Raw genomic sequence first — 20,599 nt, forward strand, 5'->3', positions numbered from 1 at the left:
CTACCTCCTGATCCTCCTCCCACACCATGTCACTCACTATCGCTTCCGACACCAACCTGGAATTACCTTGTATAATACATCTTTCACACATATAATCCCAGCTTTTATGAAAGCTTGATTAAATAAAACCTCTCCTTCGATGTTGACCCACCTGTTCAAAAATAAGGGCTGTTCTAAAAATTCCTCAACCACCTTGGGCATAAACTGCACACTTTTTAAAAATTGGGCCCAAGTCTCTACAACCGCCTTATAAAACCTAGGGAGAAGTTTAATCGATTTCAAAAACATATTGTATTCCATATACAACATCCCCTGCCCTCCTATCCCACTTCGTTTTAAAAAATGCTCAGAACAACTCTTCCAAAAACTTGTATTTGACTTCTGAAGAAATCTCTTCACCCATTTGATTCTAAAGGATTTTTTCTTCAAATCAATATCTGGTAAATTGAGTCCTCCCTGATTTCTCCGTCCAATGATGGTATTGTAAGCCACCAAGGCTGGTTTCCCTTCCCATAAAAACCTCACACAAGCCTCTCGGGTGGACTTTTCCGCCCACTCAGGAATATCCTCCACCGTCAATAAGTACCATAGCTTAGATAGCAGGAGAGCAGACACCACTGTTGCTCTCCCTTGCAATTTCAACCACCTTCTTTCCCATCTTCCCAAAATCTTTTTAATTTTCATAACCTTCGGTTCCCAATTTAATCGATCCACTTCATCCCTGTCTTTCTTGCACCCTATATGCACCCCCAGAACTTCCAAAACCTCCACCACCTTAAAGGGACATTTCCCCAACGATTCCCCCCTACCCCTCCCTGCAGCCAGGCATTGGGACTTACTATAATTCACTCTGGCTCCTGAAGCTCTACAATATTCCTCCACTACATCCATAGCTTTCCTCACTGACTCCCCATTTCTCAATGTTAATGTGTGTCATCTGCATATTGGTGCATCACCGACACCAGCCCAGAACTGGGAACCACAATCCCAACTACACCTTGTTTCTTTCGCATCATGTAACCTAATGGTTCTGCTACCAATGTGTACAACAATGGGGACAGGGAACAACCCTGTCTCACTGACCTCTGTATCGGAAAATACTTGGATAAAAAACCATTACATTTAACACAGCTAAATATGTTTGAATAAAAAATCCTTATCCACTGAATGAAATTTTCCTTGAAACCAAATGCTTCCAAAACCTTCAATAAAACTCATGAGAGACCCTATCAAAGGCATTCTCTTGATCTATCTTTAATACATAAGCCTCCCTCCCACTCTCTTCCATGAGTTCTATCGCATCTCGGATTGAGACCACAGAGTCTGCGATGTCCCGGCCTATAACTCCATAGGACTGAGAGGGCAAAACTATTTGCGGTAACACCTCCTTCAAACGATTTGCCATAACCCTCGCCAAGATCTTATAATCCACATTTAATAATGTGATGGGCCCCAATTCTTCAGATCCCGCCTATCCCCTTTATTTTTATATAAGCCAAGCTTATGACACCTCTCCTCATAGATGGGACCAGGCATCCCTCAATTTTAATTTCCTTAAAAACTTCTAAGAGCAATGGACTTCAAAGCTCGAACAATTCTTTATAAAATTCTGCACTTAGTCCATCAGACCCTGGGCTTTCCCCCCCTTCATTCCACTTATTGCTACTTTTATTTCCGCTAATCCTACTTCTTTGTCTCACATGCTTCTCTCATCCTCCTTTAAAGCCTCTTCAATAAAAGCAGTAACCTTCTCCATCAACAAATTGGAAATGTCTTCTTTTGTATATAGCTCTTGATAAAAGCTGCTAGCCGCCTCTAAAATCTCCCCACTTTCATGAATGATCTTCTCCCCAACCTTCAACTCTTCAATTAACGATAATCTCTGTCGCAGCTTCTCCTGCTCTAGAAAATATCTAGTGCATCTTTCGCCCTCCAATGCATCTCTAGCCTTTGCACGGAGAATGGCCCCCTTGCATTTTTCGGCTTGCAATAATTCCCACTCTTCCTTTAGCACCCGGAACTTAGTCTCCGCTCCCTTATCCCCTCTGTCAACTGCTTTACAGACATCCGTAAACCTTTTGTTTATATTCTCTTCTCGATGCCGGTTAGCTGCCGCTCTCTTTTTCCCATAACGTACCGAAAAAACTTTGACCTCATATTTGAAATTGTCCCACCAAACTCTTCTTTCTTTCAAGAACAAAGGTTCCTTCCAAGCGTTCTTTATTATATTTATAATCCTTTCTTTATAAGCAATTTCTTTCAGGTATTGATTGTTTAAAATCCACACCCCTGAACCGATCTTAACTCTGCTGTTCCTAATTAAGAACCAAAGCCGAGTGATCACTAAAAAATACTTTTTTATAATAAATCTCCATCACCTCAGGACTTAACCCTTCCCGCATTAACACAAAATCTATTCGGCTCTGTTTTAAAACATCACCCACCCAACCTGACCTGGAGAACTCCCTTTATATGGGGTTCCGGTCCCTCCATAAGTCTCTCAAATTTAAATTTGCCATCATTTTTACAATCATCCCTCTGGAGTTATCATCCTTAAAGGTCATCGGGGCTGAAATGTCCATCCGAGATAAAAATACATTAAAATCCCCCACTATACAAGGATTTTCCACCTCTGCCGCTTCAGTGAATAACCCCCGAAAAAACTCGCGATGCTTGCAATGGTCGTTCGGTGCATAGATATTAAAGAGATCGCAATTAAATTCCTCCATTTTTACCCTTAGCCATAAAAATCTCCCCTCAGTGTCCTTGTCCACCAAGGCAACGTTCTCTTTTATGGACGGACTCACCAAAACAGCCACCCCTCTATGGTTATTGTTTGCACAACTTGCAAACACCTCTCCCTTCCAAACCTTCTGAACTCTTTCGAGGATATCCTCATCCCAAAAGGTTTCTTGCAGACACAAGTCCGTACCTTTAAAACCCTGCAACAACTGCTGCAATTTCTTCTCACCCCTCAGTCCGTTCACATTAATCGAGACCAATGTAATCATGGCTCCAAAGAAGGGAAGTATGCCCAATAATCTCCCCATCATTTAATCTCTGGCTCTTCCCTCCTCACATGCTCCTTCCCAACTTTTCGGCCAGCTGTTGCTTTTTCCTGCAGCCTCCGACTCCTTTTCACCTCCTGTTTGAACCTTCCCTGCTGTTTCAGCCTCTTCCTTGCATTAAGTTTGGGCCCGGGAGCTGCCCTTTCTCCCTCCTTCTGCCCCTCACTAACCTTTCCCTTTCCACATGATGCCACCCCACCCCCGACTTCCATGTCTCTGTCCCCCTCTAATTCCTCACTCTCAAGCTCTTCTGTAACCCTCTGTGCCTGCTCCCCGTCAGATACATCATCTCCCATAGAGAGTCTTCCTGCTATCGCGGTTTCTCCAACAGTGCCGCTCTCTTCGCCCTCATCTCCACCTCTGACCCTTGCTCCCTGATCCTTCTCTCTCTGGGACAATGGCGCACCTATATTGCTCCCTTCTGGCGTCTATGTCTTGCCGAACCCGTCCTGCTGCCCCTTTAAGGCTCCTGCCTCTTGCACCCTCTCCTTGTCTTGCCCCTTCCTGCTCACCAAGATGTCCGACTCCCCGTCTTTCTTTAGAGTACTTACATTTACCACGCACCCCGCTCCCGCCTCCTCTCCCCCCGCGGACACCAGATTCTTTAGGGAGAGCTGAACCGTATTAAGGTTCGAGTCTGCACTCGACCCTTGCTGCCCACTGCTGTCTTTGTCCTTTTCCACTGTACTTGGTGTGTTTTCCACCATCTCCATCCTGTTCTCTGCGCCGCAATTTTCTGCCTCTTTCTGTGCTCTTTTCTCCTTCAATTTACCAGCTGTGTCCTCCGACTGCTCCGCTCCTCCAGCCGTTCCACTCACACCTCCTACTCCTTCTCCCATCTCCTCATCACTCATAGAGCTTCCTTCTGCCTCACACTCACAGCGGGTGAGGCCTTTGTGACACACCCCACAGCTCGCCGCCTTGCAGCTCTGAGCGATGTGTCCAGACTCGCCGCAATTATAATAGTACAAGTCTGGACAGTTTCTTACAAGATGGTCGTGTCCAAGACAATAATAACAAACCTTCACTTGGTTATCATGCAGTACTCGGAAGTACTGCACTCCTTCCAGTGTCTCGAATTTCAGGCTGTATGGTAATGACCTCACCCCCTCTGGGAACCGCACCTTTAAGTAACGGGTTCTATCTGCTACCCACGTTCCTGGATAGTACCTCCTCTTTATTGCTGAGCAAATTTTAATGTCCCACGACGCCAACTTTTTGATTAGCTCATTGTCCTCAATATAAACTGGCAAGTTTAAGAATGAGACCACCACCTCTTCCGAATATAGCAGAGATACCTCCAAGAACTTATCGCCAACTTTCAGACTGAGTAAAAGTCTTTCCACCTCCTCTCGGCCACTGACCGTCACCTTACATTCGGCTTTGGTCGGCAGGCAAAGCAGCTTCCCTCGCCGCAGTCCTCATGTACCGCTTGGAGAATATCCCAAGCTCGAATCTCCTTATCGTCGCACTGAACCACCACCGTGTTTTCTTTTCCAAACCTCCTGGGGTCCCGGCCCAAATCTTTGGGCCTTTTTCTTTCCCTTCCAACAACAGTTTCTTCCCTAATTAAATTCCTCTTGGGAACACTGTCCTCTGAGGGGCCCGGCACTCCAGACCCCCTCTGCAGCCATCTGGCTGTTTTTTGTGGGCCAAAAAGGCCCTAAAACCTGAAAACAAAAACCCCAAAACCCACCACCAACTTTTTACAAACTCCCTCCAACTCCCTGCTGCAATCAGGCAACCAGTAACACCTGGTTCACTCCTAGCCCCTCCCACCTAGAGCGTGCTGCCCACTGAGCCACGGCTGATACCTTCAATCGAGAGTTGGTTCAGTACAAGGAGAAAGATTTGATGGAGGGGTGCGAGAGGCATTGTAGGATACTTCTTAAACTCTGAGATAGGACAGATAGACGACAGTGGGCTCTTGCACATTCCTAATTCCTATCTTTATTGTCTTTAACCATTGAGGAAAAGTGGCCCCTATTTTAACTCCTGCTGCTCCAGTAATGAGGCCCGGGCTAACTTAACTCCGGGGCCCCATTTCAAGCCTGCCGGCCGACTCCCGCCCGTTCTAGGCGGGAAGTTAGCAGGAAGCAGTGAGAAATCTTGCAGCCCAGTGACAGGATTAGCTTTGCAGGCCATCCCACAGGGGGGGTCCGCTTTCGGGAACGGTGGGGGCAGCTAGTCAGTGGCAGGGGCCGTTTAGGCTTTCCTTGTGGAGCCCAGAGGGAGACATCAGGGCAGGAAACTAATAAAATAACTGGGAAACAAAAGGTTGCTTAATGGTAAACAGTTAGCCCAGCGGAATTTAAAGGGGCGCTGAAACTGGGGAAGAGGCCCGGCAGAACCGGGTTCCACCCCAAATTGCTGCCCCAACCCCCAGCAGAAATCATCCAAATCGCCTATTTCTAACCAAGAATCTCAAGGTCTATCATTCAATCCAGTCCAGTGTGAGATACAAGCACGTCAGTGGGCATTGCAGAGAGTTGCCTACCTCGTACTTCTGGTCAGCCCAGTCCAGCCAATGCTGCTTCGCTTCTTCCTTCTTCTTACTCATACACCACTTGATCTTGTTTTTGATGGCACTCTGTACAACACAAACAGGACAGTGTTCATCTATTCGGTAGTGTGAGGCACCCGTTGTAACATCACGCCATTCCACAATGGGTAACAGAATGGGCACCTGTCACCTCATCCATTTAGTGATACAATAGGTATGATTCACAAAATATTTATCAAAACCTTTTCTGTGTTCATCAATAGTGCTGGAAATGGGACATGGTCAGCTAATGCACTGGTTAGATACAGAGTAAAGCTCCCTCTACACTGTCCCATCAAACACTCCCAGGGCAGGTACAGCACGGGTTAGATACAGAGTAATGCTCCCTCTACACTGTCCCATCAAACACTCCCAGGGCAGGTACAGCACGTGTTAGACACAGAGTAAAGCTCCCTCTACACTGTCCCATCAAACACTCCCAGGGCAGGTACAGCACGTGTTAGACACAGAGTAAAGCTCCATCTAAACTGTCCCATCAATCACTCCCAGGGCAGGTACTGCACGGGTTAGATACAGAGCAAAGCTCCCTCTACACTGTCCCATCAAACACTCCCAGGGCAGGTACAGCACGGGTTAGATACAGAGTAAAGCTCCCTCTACACTGTCCCATCAAACACTCCCAGGGCAGGTACAGCACGGATTAGATACAGAGTAAAGCTCCCTCTACACTGTCCCATCAAACACTCCCAGGGAAGGTACAGCACAGGTTAGATACAGAGTAAAGCTCCCTCTACACTGTCCCATCAAACACTCCCGGGGCAGGTACAGCACGGGTTAGATACAGAGTAAAGCTCCCTCTACACTGTCCCATCAAACACTCCCAGGGCAGGTACAGCACGTGTTAGATACAGAGTAAAGCTCCCTCTACACTGTCCCATCAAACACTCCCAGGGCAGGTGCAGCATGGGTTATATACAGAGTAAAGCTCCCTCTACACTGTCCCATCAAACAATCCCAGGGCAGGTACAGCACGGGTTAGATACAGAGTAAAGCTCCCTCTACACTGTCCCATCAAACACTCCCGGGGCAGGTACAGCACGGGTTGGATACAGAGTAAAGCTCCCTCTACACTGTCCCATCAAACACTCCCAGGGCAGGTACAGCACGGGTTAGATACAGAGTAAAGCTGCTTCTACACTGTCCCATCAAACACTCCCAGGGCAGGTACAGCACGGGTTAGAAACAGAGTAAAGCTCCCTCTACACTGTCCCATCAAACTCTCCCAGGGCAGGTACAGCACGGGTTAGATACAGAGTAAAGCTCCCTCTACACTGTCCCATCAAACACTCCCAGGGCAGGTACAGCACGGGTTAGATACAGAGTAAAGCTCCCTCTACACTGCCCATCAAACACTACCAGGGCAGGTACAGCACGGGTTAGATACAGAGTAAAGCTCCCTCTACACTGCCCATCAAACACTCCCAGGGCAGGTACAGCACAGGTTAGATACACAGTAAAGCTCCCTCTACACTGTCCCATCAAACACTCCCAGGGCAGGTACAGCACGGGTTAGATACAGAGTAAAGCTCCCTCTACACTGTCCCATCAAACACTCCCAGGGCAGGTACAGCACGGGTTAGATACAGAGTAAAGCTCCCTCTACTCTGACCCATCAAACACTCCCAGGGCAGGTACAGCATGGGTTAGATACAGAGTAAAGCTCCCTCTACACTGTCCCATCAAACACTCCCGGGGCAGGTACAGCACGGGTTAGATACAGAGTAAAGCTCCCTCTACACTGTCCCATCAAACACTCCCAGGGCAGGTACAGCACGGGTTAGATACAGAGTAATGCTCCCTCTACACTGTCCCATCAAACACTCCCAGGGCAGGTGCAGCATGGGTTATATACAGAGTAAAGCTCCCTCTACACTGTCCCATCAAACAATCCCAGGGCAGGTACAGCACGGGTTAGATACAGAGTAAAGCTCCCTCTACACTGTCCCATCAAACACTCCCGGGGCAGGTACAGCACGGGTTGGATACAGAGTAAAGCTCCCTCTACACTGTCCCATCAAACACTCCCAGGGCAGGTACAGCACGGGTTAGATACAGAGTAAAGCTCCTTCTACACTGTCCCATCAAACACTCCCAGGGCAGGTACAGCACGGGTTAGAAACAGAGTAAAGCTCCCTCTACACTGTCCCATCAAATTCTCCCAGGGCAGGTACAGCACGGGTTAGATACAGAGTAAAGCTCCCTCTACACTGTCCCATCAAACACTCCCAGGGCAGGTACAGCACGGGTTAGATACAGAGTAAAGCTCCCTCTACACTGCCCATCAAACACTCCCAGGGCAGGTACAGCACGGGTAAGATACAGAGTAAAGCTCCCTCTACACTGTCCCATCAAACACTCCCAGGGCAGGTACAGCACGGATTAGATACAGAGTAAAGCTCCCCCTACACTGTCAATATGTCTCAGTCCTATCCATAGAACAGGGCCTCCTACTGTACCTGTATGATCATTTTCCAACTCCCACACGTGTAGTTCCTCTGGGTGCTGTGAAATTGTAAAACTCTTTTGTAAACAGGTTTATAATTTGGTTACACACAAGAAACCTTCCCCGCTGTGGCTTCTCTGCGTGAGCTTTTTCTTTATTGATTCTCGGGATGTGGGCGTCGCTGGCAAGGCCAGCATTTATTGCCCATCCCTAGTTGCCCTGGAGAAGGTGGTGGTGAGCCGCCTTCTTGAACCGCTGCAGTCCGTGTGGTGAAGGTACTCCCACAGTGCTGTTAGGGAGGGAGTTCCAGGATTTTGACCCAGTGACGATGAAGGAACGACGATATATTGCCAAGTCAGGATGGTGCGTGACGTGGAGGGGAACTTGGAGGTGGTGGTGTTCTCATGCGCCTGCTGCCCTTGTCCTGCTAGGTGATAGAGGTCGAGGGTTAGGGAGGTGCTGTCAAAGAAGCCTTGGCGAGTTGCTGCAGTGCATCTTGTAGATAGTACACACTCAACCACGATGTACCAATGTTGGAGGGAGTGGATGTTTAAGTTGCTAATGTAGTGCCAAACCAGGGGGCCCATGGCCACTAGGATCTGTGATGAGACCACACAAACTCTCTTCATTTAAGACCCTTACAGCCAGTGGAGACTTTGATCCTATCAATCGAGGCCGGTATTGAGCCCATGTCTCAGAGATGGAAGGCCTATATCAAACCCACTGCACCATCGAGTTCCCACAAAAGATTGTGAGTTTATGAAATGGATCAAGATTTCACTGGCCTTTTTTAAACCTGTTCCATTGGCCTTTACAGCCTCGACGGTGTCAGGAAGCTACGATTACCGCACAGTGTGTGACTTACCCCTGTGGCGTACAACACTTTGCAGAATAGGTTTCCAGTAGGTGGGTAAAGCTTGTACCTGGAGGTGCCCAGTCCAAAGATCACTGAAAAACACAGCAGGTTACCTCAGTAAGGAGTGTTCATCTTTCAGTCACTCGGGCCATATAAACAAGCTCTTTGTTTTATCCTCACTCTTTACCCTATTGACCCCACACTCAATGCCTGCAGTGTACATTAACCAAGAGACCGCAGTATTGCGGCCTGTAGAGATGGGGTGTGCACTCTCCTGCTGTCATTAACGGGCGACACTGTTACATAACAGTAGCTTTACATTTGATCTGTGTCAGGCTGAACCAGACCATTGGTGTCCTGTTCAGCCCTGAGCTAGACATAAAGCCCCACAGCCAATCCACCACCAAGGCCACTTATTCCTACCTCTGTATCATTGCCCATCGCCACCTCTACGTCAGCCCCCTCTCACATACCTCGATCACTTCCAGACTTGACTGCAATGCTCTCCTCGCTCACCTGCAATCATCCACCCTCAACAAACTCCCACTTGACCATCTCCCCAACATTCTGTCTTCCTTCCAAAACATTCTTGAAATTGATCTTAAACCAAACTTTTGGTCATCCCTTCTTATCTCTCCCTTCCTGGTTCAGTGTCCGTTTTCCTCGGGACTTTTTTTTATGTTAAAGACATTGTGAGGCAGATTTTCACCGTATATTAGAAATGGGAAGCTTAAACAAAAGGGAGGAGCGAGCCTTTGGCACAGGGGTAGCATTCCCGCCTCTGAGACAGAAGGTGAAGGACTCGAGCTCCAATCCAGACAGACGCGATGAGTGGAGACTACAACATGGTCTCTGAAGACTGGGTGGACATCCAGCAGGAGACTTGTGTCTGGACGGAATGACCACTGACTCAGGGGTCATGTTCACACCTCTGAGTCCGAAGGGTTAAGTTCAAGCCCATCTCCAGACAGGCCCAGTGACCAGAGCGCCGGCTCCAAGTACTGCATTGACTTCCACTGGGGGTACTTGCGGGTAGCCCCCAACATTGTAACGGGTAGGTGGGGCTCTTTAGCCTTGCTTGCAGCCTAAGATTAAAAACCATGAGGAACGCAACAGAAACCACATCAGCTACTCTTCCCTAGTGAGTGGCTGAAGACCTCATGAGTGAGGCTCGAGTTCGGGCCTGCCCTGGCCCAGAACACAACGGGCGGACACTAAAGGGACTGTAAAAGTAAAGAATCTATAAATGCTGGAAATCTGAAATTATAACAAAACCCTGGAGATGCATAGCAGGTCAAGAGCATCCAGTGAACATTGCAGTGTAGCTCTTTGTTTGAATTGAAAGATAAGATGAGGGTAGAAGAGAAAAAGAGGAAGGGGTAGGGAACCGGAGACAACAGAGTCACTGAGTGGAAGGCAAAGGGTAGAATGGCTTGCAAACTGCTTTGTAGCGAAGCTGGTATAATATCAAAGATATCAGTTCGTCCTCCAATTTCCCATTCTAATGAATGATCTACTGACAGATCCTGGCTCACCTGCTGTGTGTTCAGCTCTGTGTCCACTGAAGACAGGATCAGGCAGATAAGAAACTTACCTAATGCCAGTAACATGTTTAGCGCAGCAATTCCGAATGCCAGGGAGTAGCAGTCTGAATCGAAGCACTGGACATCCTCTGCGAACAGAAAAAGAGCATAGTTAATTACAATAGTTTACTACTCTCACTTTCACTACACTCTCCAGTGTACACATAGACAGATATTGGTGCATACTGGTCAGACAGTAGGACACACTGATCAGACAGTAGTGTATACTGGTCAGGTGGTAGCACACATTTTGTTTTATTCATTCCTGGGATGTGGGCGTCGCTGGCAAGGCCAGCATTTATTGCCCATCCCTAATTGCCCATGAGAAGATGGTGGTGAGCCACCTTCTTAAACTGCTGCAGTCCGTGTGGTGAAGGTACTCCCACAGAGCGGTTAGGGAGGGAGTTCCAGGATTTTGACCCAGCGACGATGAAGGAACGACGATATATTTCCAAAGTCAGGATGGTTTGTAACTTGGAGAGGAACTTGGAGGTGGTGGTGTTCCCATGCGCCTGCTGCCCTTGTCCTTCTAGGCAGTAGAGGTCGCGGGTTTGGGAGGTGCTGCCGAAGAAGCCTTGGCAAGTTGCTGCAGTGCATCTTGTAGATGGTACACACTGCAGCCACGGTACGCCGGTGGTGCAGGGAGTGAATGTTTAAGGTGGTGGATGGGGTGCCAATCAAGCAAGCTGCTTTGTCCTGGGTGGTGTAAAGCTTCTTGAGTGTTGTTGGAGCTGCACTCATCTAGGCAAATGGAGAGTATTCCATCACACTCCTGACTTTTGCCTTGCAGATGGTGGAAAGGCTTTGGGGAGTCAGGAGGTGAGGCACTCACTGCAGAATACCCAGCCTCTGACCTGCTCTTGTTGCCACAGTATTTATGTGGTGGGTCCAGTTAAGTTTCTGGTCAATGGTGACCCCCCCAGGATGTTGATAGTGGGGGATTCGGCGATGGTAATACTGTTGAATGTCATGTGGCAGTGGTTAGAATATCTCTTGTTGGAGATAGTCATTGCCTGGCACCTTTGTGGCGCGAATGTTACCTGCCACTTATCAGTCCAAGCCCGAATGTCATCCAGGTCTTGCTGCATTCGGGCATGAACTGCTTCCTTATCTGAGGAGTTGAGAATGGAACTGAACACTGTGCAATCATCAGCGAACATCCCCACTTCTGACCTTATGATGGAGGGAAGGTAATTGATGAAGCAGCTGAAGATGGTTGGGCCTAGGACACAGTCCTGAGGAACTCCTGCAGTGATATCCTGGGGCTAAGATGATTGGCCTCCAACAACCACAACCATCTTCCTTTGTGCTAGGTATGACTCCAGCCAGTGGAGAGTTTTACCCATGTTTCCCATTGACTTCAGTTTTACTAGGACTCCTTGATGCCACACTCGATCAAATGCTGCCTTGATGTCAAGGGCTGTCACTCTCACCTCACCTCTGGAATTCAGCTCTTTTGTCCATGTTTGGACCAAAGCTGTAATGAGGTCTGGAGCCAAGTGGTCCTGGCGGAACTGAAACTGAGCATCAGTGAGCAGGTTATTGGTGAGTAAGTGCTGCTTGATAGCACTGTCGACGACACCTTCCATCACTTTGCTGATGATTGAGAGTAGACTGATGGGGCGGTAATTGGCCGGGTTGGATTTGCCCTGCTTTTTGTGGACCTGGGCATACCTGGGCAGTTTTCCACGTTGTCGGATAGATGCCGGTGTTGTAGCTGTACTGGAACAGCTTGGCTAGAAGCGCGGCTAGTTCTGGAGCACAAGTCTTCAGCATGATAGCCGGGATGTTGTTGGGGCCCGTAGCCTTTGCTGTATCCAGTGCGCTCAGCCGTTTCTTGATATCACGTGGAGTGAATCGAATTGGCTGAAGACTGGATTCTGTGATGGTGGGGACCTCAGGAGGATGCCGATATGGATCATCCACTCGGCACTTCTCACTGAAGATGGTTGCAGACGCTTCAGCCTTGTCTTTTGCACTCACATGCTGGGCTCCACCATCATTGAGGATGGGGATCTTCATGGAGCCTCCTCCTCCTGTTAGTTGTTTAATGGTCCACCACCATTCACAACTGGATGTGGCAGGACTGCAGAGCTTTGATCTGATCCGTTGATTGTGGGATCGCTTAGCCCTGTCTATAGCATGTTGCTTCCGCTTTTTAACATGCATGTAGTCCTGTGTTGCAGTTTCCCCAGGTTGGCACCTCATTTTTAGGTACGCCTGATGCTGCTCCTGGCATGCTCTTCTACACTCCTCATTGAACCAGGGTTGGTCCCCTGGCTTGATGATAATGGTAGAGTGAGGGATATGCCGGGCCATGAGGTTACAGATTGTGGTGGAATACAATTCTGCTGCTGCTGATGGCCCACAGTGCCTCATGGATGCCCAGTTTTGAGCTGCTAGATCTGTTCTGAATCTATCCCATTTAACACGGTGGTAGTGCCACACAACACGATGGAGGGTGTCTCAGTGTGAAGATGGAAGTGCACATCTGTCAAACAATAGTGCACACTTATGAGGCAGTAGTGCACACTTGTCCAAAATTGCAATAATCAATATTCTGATTGTAAATCGCAATCAGAAAATGGCAGAAAGAAATGAAAACAGGCAACTTGTACCAGATCAGGGCTTTACAGAACAAGTCCCACCCAGGAAAGCCCTTGATCTCTAGTTCACTACCAATCACTGCATGTCACTGGCAGACACTGAGGCAGATCAGGCATCACTGCCTGTCACTGGCCAAACATGGGGTCAAAAGTCTGAACCATTACTGGGTTGTTTTCCTTTATCTCAAGTTTTTATATATTTATGGTCGGCCCCTCTCTACCTCAGTAGTCCAGCCCAGTTCAGACTTGGTCGGTGTGGGGTTTATATCCCAGCAGGTCTCACTCACCCATTCCCCACTCAGCTGGATACAGTGAGCTCACTACTGTAGGGTGTGAATGACTGTGCAAAAGGCCCTGTGTCGCAGTGTCTTCTGGCGGTTTGGAATCAGAGACCAGGATGGGCACTTTGCCCAATGTGTTCCTCGTGTGTAATGGAGGCTGATCTCAGCGGGTAATCAGTCTCTCCTCTCGAGGCCTTCCTGCTCGGTGCACCACCGTGAGCCTGAAAGGGCTCCAGGCATCTGCCAATGCCACCCCAGAGCTGGTTGTAGGGCGTTGCATTTGAGTGGCCTAGACGCGTTCTTCGCCTCTCCGCCTCCCTCACACCCGGCACCTGTCCCCAACAGCGTTGACCGCAGAGCTCTTCAGGTGTGAACCTGTGAAGCAGCTTTACATCTGCCCAGCACAGATTGCCAACCTGCTTGACCACCAGCTCACCAGCCCTACCCGCTCACTCGCTCAACTTCCTCACCTCTCAGAATCGGGATGATGATCCCTGCGAGTAAAGCTGCCAGATTCATAGCAAAGTAGAAAAATGAGAAGTACATCCGAAACCATTTCTCCTGCAAGGAATAAACAAACCTGGTTAGTAACAACAGAGTCCGGCACAGTCTGCCCCCAATCTCACACCAACATTTATACTCCTATCTTCTAGTTTTGACCTTGTAGTTGATTTACTTTAAACTACCAGTTAGATGAAAGCACTTCATTGGCTGTAAAGTGCGTTGCAACGTCCTGAGGTCGTGAAAGGCGTTCTTTGCATGCAAGTTCTTTTTCTTTAAATTATCACTGATGTGGCCAGTGGGAGCATGTTTTCCACAGGTTGACATCGCTACCAGATGACATGGAGCCTTAAGCTGTGCTGGATAAATATTGTCAGAAAAGCTAACATCTGGCTGGAGGGATGACCAATGAACACTCATTGTAAATGTTCTGGGTATTTGATTGTGTTTGACAGCATATAAGTTAAGAGAGGGGTGGGTTATATTGTTGCTTTAGATGTTAAACTGTGATCTGTCCAATGGGGATGAAGCAGGTACAGACGTTGTTTTTTGGCTGCCAGCCTGAACTGGGCGGACGGAACGCTTCCCGAGTCGGAACAGGTGGGCCCGAGACCCGATCAAAACTGGGCACGGGACTCATTTAAATTAGACCAGAGAGCCGTGGGAACCGGCTCCACATCCCCAGGCAGATCGCCGGAGAAGTGGGTCACAATTATGGGTGTCTGTAACACCAGAAACGGCCCTGAGGTGGGCCCTGGGAGGATGGGTGGCAATTGGGAGGGGGAGGGAGAGTGGGGGGGGTGGGGGGGGAGGGGAGGAGTGGGGGGGAGGGAGGAGGAGGGAGTGGGGAGTGGGGAGGAGGGGGTGAGTGGGGGGGTGGGGGGAGGTGGGAGGGGAGGGGGGAGTGGGAAGGGGCGGGAGAGTGGGGGGGAGGGGGGAGTGGGGGGAGGGGGGAAGTGGGGGAGGGAGTGATTGGGGGGGAGGCGGTGAGTGGGGGGGAGGGGTGAGTGGGGAGGGGGTGAGTGGGCAGGGGGGAAGTGGGTCACGAGGAGGAGAGGGGTTCGCGAGGAGGAGAGGGGGGTCGCGAGGAGGAGGGGGGTCGCGAGGAGGAGGGAGGGTGAGGAGGAGAGGGGGTGAGGAGGAGGGGGGTGTGAGGAGGGGAGGATGGTGAGGAGAGGGGGTGAGGAGGAGGGGGTGAGGAGGAGAGGGGGTGAGGAGGAGAGGGGGGTGAGGAGGAGAGGGGGTGAGGAGGAGAGGGGGGTGAGGAGGAGAGGGGGTGAGGAGGAGAGGGGGGTGAGGAGGAGAGGGGGGTGAGGAGGAGAGGGGGGTGAGGAGGAGAGGGGGTGAGGAGGAGAGGGGGGTGAGGAGGAGAGGGGGTGAGGAGGAGAGGGGAGTGAGGAGGAGAGGGGGTGAGGAGGAGAGGGGGGTGAGGAGGAGAGGGGGGTGAGGAGGAGAGGGGGTGAGGAGGAGAGAGGGTGACGGGGAGAGGGGGTGAGGAGGAGAGGGGGTGAGGAGGAGAGGGGGTGAGGAGGAGAGGGGGGTGAGGGGGAGGGTGGGTGAGGAGGAGAGGGGGTGAGGAGGAGAGGGGGGTGAGGAGGAGAGGGGGTGAGGAGGAGAGGGGGGTGAGGAGGAGAGGGGGTGAGGAGGAGAGGGGGGTGAGGAGGAGAGGGGGTGATGAGGAGAGGGGGTGAGGAGAAGAGGGGGGTGAGGAGGAGAGGGGGGATGAGGAGAGGGGGGGATGAGGAGGAGAGGGGATGAGGAGGAGAGGGGGGTGAGGAGGAGAGGGGGGGTGAGGAGGAGAGGGGGGTGAGGAGGAGAGAGGGTGAGGAGGAGAGGGGGGTGAGGAGGAGAGGGGGGTGAGGGGAGAGGGGGGTGAGGAGGAGAGGGGGGTGAGGAGGAGAGGGGGTGAGGAGGAGAGGGGGTGAGGAGAAGAGGGGGTGAGGAGGAGAGGGGGTGAGGAGGAGAGGGGGGGTGAGGAGGAGCGGCGGCGTGAGGAGAGGGGGGTGAGGAGGAGAGGGGGTGAGGAGGAGAGGGGGTGAGGAGGAGAGGGGGGTGAGGAGGAGAGGGGGTGAGGGGGAGAGGGGTGAGGAGGAGGGGGGTGAGGAGGAGAGGGGGGTGAGGAGGAGAGGGGGTGAGGAGGAGAGGGGGGTGAGGAGGAGAGGGGGTGAGGGGGAGAGGGGGTGAGGAGGAGGGGGGGTGAGGAGGAGAGGGGGGTGAGGAGGAGAGGGGGTGAGGAGGAGGGGGGGTGAGGAGGAGAGGGGGTGAGGAGGAGAGGGGGTGTGAGGAGGAGGGGGTGAGGAGGAGAGGGGGGTGAGGAGGAGAGGGGGGTGAGGGGGAGAGGGGGTGAGGAGGAGAGGGGGTGAGGAGGAGGGGGGGTGAGGAGGAGAGGGGGGTGAGGAGGAGGGGGGGTGAGGAGGAGAGGGGGGTGAGGAGGAGAGGGGGTGAGGAGGAGAGGCGGGGTGAGGGGGAGAGGGGGTGGAAATCTGGAACCTTTCCCTCCAATCCCTTTAAACTGGTCCAGGAGATCACTATGGCCTGAATTCCTTGCAGTACCTACTTTTTTGTAAGCGGTGATCTCTGCCTCAGCCAGAAACAGGTCCCACTCTCGCTTGAAAGGTTTCAGTGAGTCAGCATTGCTGTGGGCCAATTGGCTGCTGCATCTGTCTAATTAGTGACTACTTCAGAAGTAATTTGTGCGAAGCATATTGTGGTGTTTCTTGGGAGATGTAATGAGGTGCTGCATAAACATAGGCCTTTCCTTATTTTAATACTTTGATCTTTCCCACAATATTGGAGGTTTCGTACAGTACATTTCGTATGAGGAGAGATTGGGTCGACTAGGCCTGTATTCACTAGAGTTTAGAAGAATGCGAGGGGATCTCATTGAAACGTATAAAATTCTGACAGGGCTAGACAGACTGGATGCAGGGAGGATGTTTCCCCTGGCTGGTAGGATCTAGAACGAGGGGTCACAGTCTCAGGATACGGGGTAGGACATTTAGGACTGAGATGATGAGAAATTTCTTCACTCAGGAGGGTGGTGAACCTGTGGAATTCTCTACCACAGAAGGCTGTGGAGGCCAAGTCACTGAATATATTTAAGAAGGAGATAGATAGACTTCTAGACGCAAAAGGCGTCAAGGGGTATGGGGAGAGAGCAGGAATATGGTATTGAGATTTAATATTTACATAAATGAATTGGCAAAACTACTTGAACAATCTACAGCACCCGGCCTCACCCTATATGAATCCAAGGCTAAATTCCTCCTCTATGCAGATGACCTGGTTCTGCTGTCACCAACTAAGGAGGGTCTACAGCAGAACCTGGATCTGCTGGAGTCGTTCTGCCAGACCTGGGCCCTGACAATAAATCCCCAAAAAAACAAAATCCTTGTGTTCCAGCAAAGATCCAGACATCAGGGACCCAAAATAAATTTCACACTAGGAACAACCAAAATTGAACAAACCACTAACTACACATACTTGGGCTTAAAAATCAGTTCTACGGGAAATTTTCATCTGGCTGTGAATGAACTGAAAGAGAAAGCAAGAAGGGCTTTCTATGCCATTAAAAAATCAATCCAAATAGAAATCCCAATTAGCATTTGGCTCAAAATTTTTAAATCAGTAATTGAACCAATTGCACTCTATGGCAGTGAGGTGTGGGGACCGCTAACACAACAAGAATTTGCAAAATGGGACAAACACCCAATTGAGATCCTACATGCAGAATTCTGTAAAAGTATCCTCCGGACTCAAAGGAAAACCGTAAACAATGCATGCAGGGCAGAACTAGGCCAATATCCATTAATAATCACTATCCAAAAAAGAGCCACCACATTTTGGAAACACCTAGAAAAGAGCAACCCCCAATGCTATCATTACGAAGCCCTGAAATGCCAAGAGAGGACCATAAAGTAGAATACCCTCAGTCAACTAGTCCTGGGACTCAGTGAAGTAACTACTAACACTACTAACAATAACCAGCCCCAGGACAGTGACAGCGTAACACAAAGAATTCGACCCAACACAATCGTCACTAAGCAAAAGGAAAAATATCTGTCATATTGGGCAGAAACAACAAAAACCAAAAGCAAACTTAATTGCTACTTGGCCCTAAACAGACAATACAACATGGCTGATTACCTGACCATGGTAAATGATAGCAAATTGAGAAAAACCTTGACAATGTACAGACTTAGTGAACATAGCCTGGCGATCGAAAAAGGTAGACACAGGCAGACCCGGCTACCAAGAGAGGACAGGATATGCTCTCACTGCAGTCAGGGAGTGGTGGAGACAGAGATGCACTTCCTCACAGCTTGTAGAAAATATCAGGGCATAAGGGAGAATTTCTACCCAAAATTCACAAAAATATGCCCGGAATTCAGAAATTTGAATGACGACCAAAAACTCCCATACCTACTAGGGGAAGAGAGAAATTGTGTAACCTTAGCGGCACACTATGTTACAGCTTGCCATAAACAGAGGGACAACCACTAAATATAAGAAAAGAGTATATACAAATTATATGAATGTATATTTATACACTCAGGGATATATCTGTTTATACACTGTATGGATAGATCTGTATTTTTGTGTACATCCATGAACGTTTTTCGATGCTTTGGCAACATAAGATGTACCTTGTCATGCCAATAAAGTGATTTGAATTGAATTGAATTGATAGAGGATCAGCCATGATCATATTGAATGGTGGAGCAGGCTCGAAGGGCCGAATGGCCTACTCCTGCTCCTATTTTTCTATGTTTCGTACAGTACAGGGCTTATTACATGAACTTAAAGTAAACCTACAGCACAGAAGCAGCCCATTCGGCCCAATATACTGATGTTCATGCTCCACACGAGCCTCCTCCCACCCTACACCATCTCACCCTAACACCATATCCTTCTATTCCCTTCTCCCTCATGCACTTATCTAGCTTCCCCTTAAATGTATCTCTGCTGTTCTCAACTCTCGTTAACACAGGGTCAATCTGTCCTCACCTCTTTTGCAGCAATCTGATCAGCACCAAAGGGTGGCATGCTGGATCGGATTCCACCGGATCCCACGCCAATGAGGAACAGCCCAATGGAGGCACCCACGCTACAAACAGAAAGAGAGTTCAGTCAGTGCCTACTGAGTATAGGTGTAGGAGCCGGTGAAATGGATGGGCGGCGCAGTAGGCCATGGGCTCAACTTTAACTCGTGGCGAGAATGGGGCATTGGGGAAACCGCCCCCTCCCTCGAGAGTTCAGCCTAAAGTCTGGGCCATTTTAACTCCCAGGCCTCATTTCTATAAAGCAACACTGTCACCCGCCCGAAACCGGCAGGAGTGACATCAGGGCTGGTGGGCGGGAGCAAGAATGGGGTTGGGAGCCCGAGGACACCAGGAACGTTCCCCTGGCATGAAGTTGCCGCTGGGGAGGGAGGGGGTTTGAATGAGGGTGCCGGTGCTGAGAGAGAGAAACAAGGCCGGAGCTGGGGAGGCCCAAGGACTCCTGCTCCTCCTGGCCAAACAAGGATTCCACAAAATAAGTAAGAATAATACTCACCAAGGCCTCTTCTGGCCTCTCCGCGTTCTCCCGCCAGGTCCTGTTGTCGGGTTTGGCCCCGTGCGGGATTACTGCCATTTTAAGTTAAAATGGGGCTGCTTGCGACGTCAACGACGTCATCAGGCACGACTCTTCCACACCCGGGACGGGCAGCCCTGCCGGGCCTGATCTGAGGTCACTTAAGATGGTGGGGGGTGGGAACATGGTCCGACCCCTCCCCCCTCCCCGCTCGCTCTCTCCGTCGCCATCTTAACCCCCCCTCTGTCTGCACCATCTCTGCCAGGAGCGTAGGGTTAAGATCGACCCTCATTGGTCAGTGCCTCACTGGACTACACCATGGACTGTTGGATGTGGTCTTGTGCCCAGGAGTCCCCAGATGGCGAGTTGCCAATCTTGGCTGTTGGGAAAAGATACCGATCGAGGGCCAGTCGCTTTTCCTAAGGAGGGGGCAGAATTTCAGAGTAGAGACCATCCAAGATCCCTGCAAAGACGCTCCAGGTTTCTCGGAATGTCCCCCAGTGTCCTGAATGGTTTCTGCAGCGACCCTCCATCAAATCTCCATAGCCCCTGAACCACAGACTCTTCGCAGATCCTCCAGACACTGTTCAAAGACCTTCTATGGACTGTTGGACAGTTCCTCCAGGGAACCCGCCAGAGACCCTGGCCCTGAAATGATGGAGGCCGTTCCACCAGAGTATCCAAGGTCAGGGGTGGTAACGTCATGTGAATAACAATGCCGGGTGCCCAGCCTGGGAGTAGGGGTGGAGCGGGACAAGTGACACTGGCCAGCCGCTCTCTTGGCTGCTAATACCAACAGATGGTTGCCAGCCCCGACTGGCCTTCTTTACAAGGGTGCTGGGAAGATTACTTCTACCACAGTTTGGAGGGGGGTGGCTGGGGTGGGTTTGACCCGAAACGTTGACTCTATTTCTCTCTCCACGGATGTTGCCTGGCCTGCTGAGTTTTTCCAGCATTTTCTGTTGTTATTTCGGATTTCAAGCATCTGCAGTATTTTGCTATCGTACCAAAGAAGACTTGCCCGGGGGGGTGGCGGGGAGATTTTGGGGGGAAAATTCAGTTGTTTGCGCCTCCCGTTAGCGCCTTAAGAGGGCGCTAATGGGGCGCAAAGCAACTAGCGCCCG

General features: G+C 50.2%; 1 protein-coding gene across 1 annotated transcript in view; it reads right to left on the reverse strand.

Moving 5' to 3' along the window:
• Nucleotides 1-20,599, reverse strand: part of LOC147101490 (solute carrier family 15 member 1-like) — a 171,476-nt gene that overhangs the window by 74,529 nt on the left and 76,348 nt on the right. The window contains exons 6-10 of the mRNA XM_085966025.1: nucleotides 18,909-19,008; nucleotides 13,871-13,961; nucleotides 10,525-10,602; nucleotides 8,940-9,022; nucleotides 5,566-5,658 (exon numbers count right to left, since the gene is read on the reverse strand). Coding sequence (XP_085822151.1) covers nucleotides 5,566-5,658; nucleotides 8,940-9,022; nucleotides 10,525-10,602; nucleotides 13,871-13,961; nucleotides 18,909-19,008 — 445 coding nt within the window. The remainder of the gene's footprint in view (nucleotides 1-5,565; nucleotides 5,659-8,939; nucleotides 9,023-10,524; nucleotides 10,603-13,870; nucleotides 13,962-18,908; nucleotides 19,009-20,599) is intronic.

Source organism: Somniosus microcephalus, chromosome 24 (assembly GCF_052327205.1).
Source record: "Somniosus microcephalus isolate GS21.2 chromosome 24, FLI_Smic_1.0, whole genome shotgun sequence".
NCBI classification, from domain to species: Eukaryota; Metazoa; Chordata; class Chondrichthyes; order Squaliformes; family Somniosidae; genus Somniosus; species Somniosus microcephalus.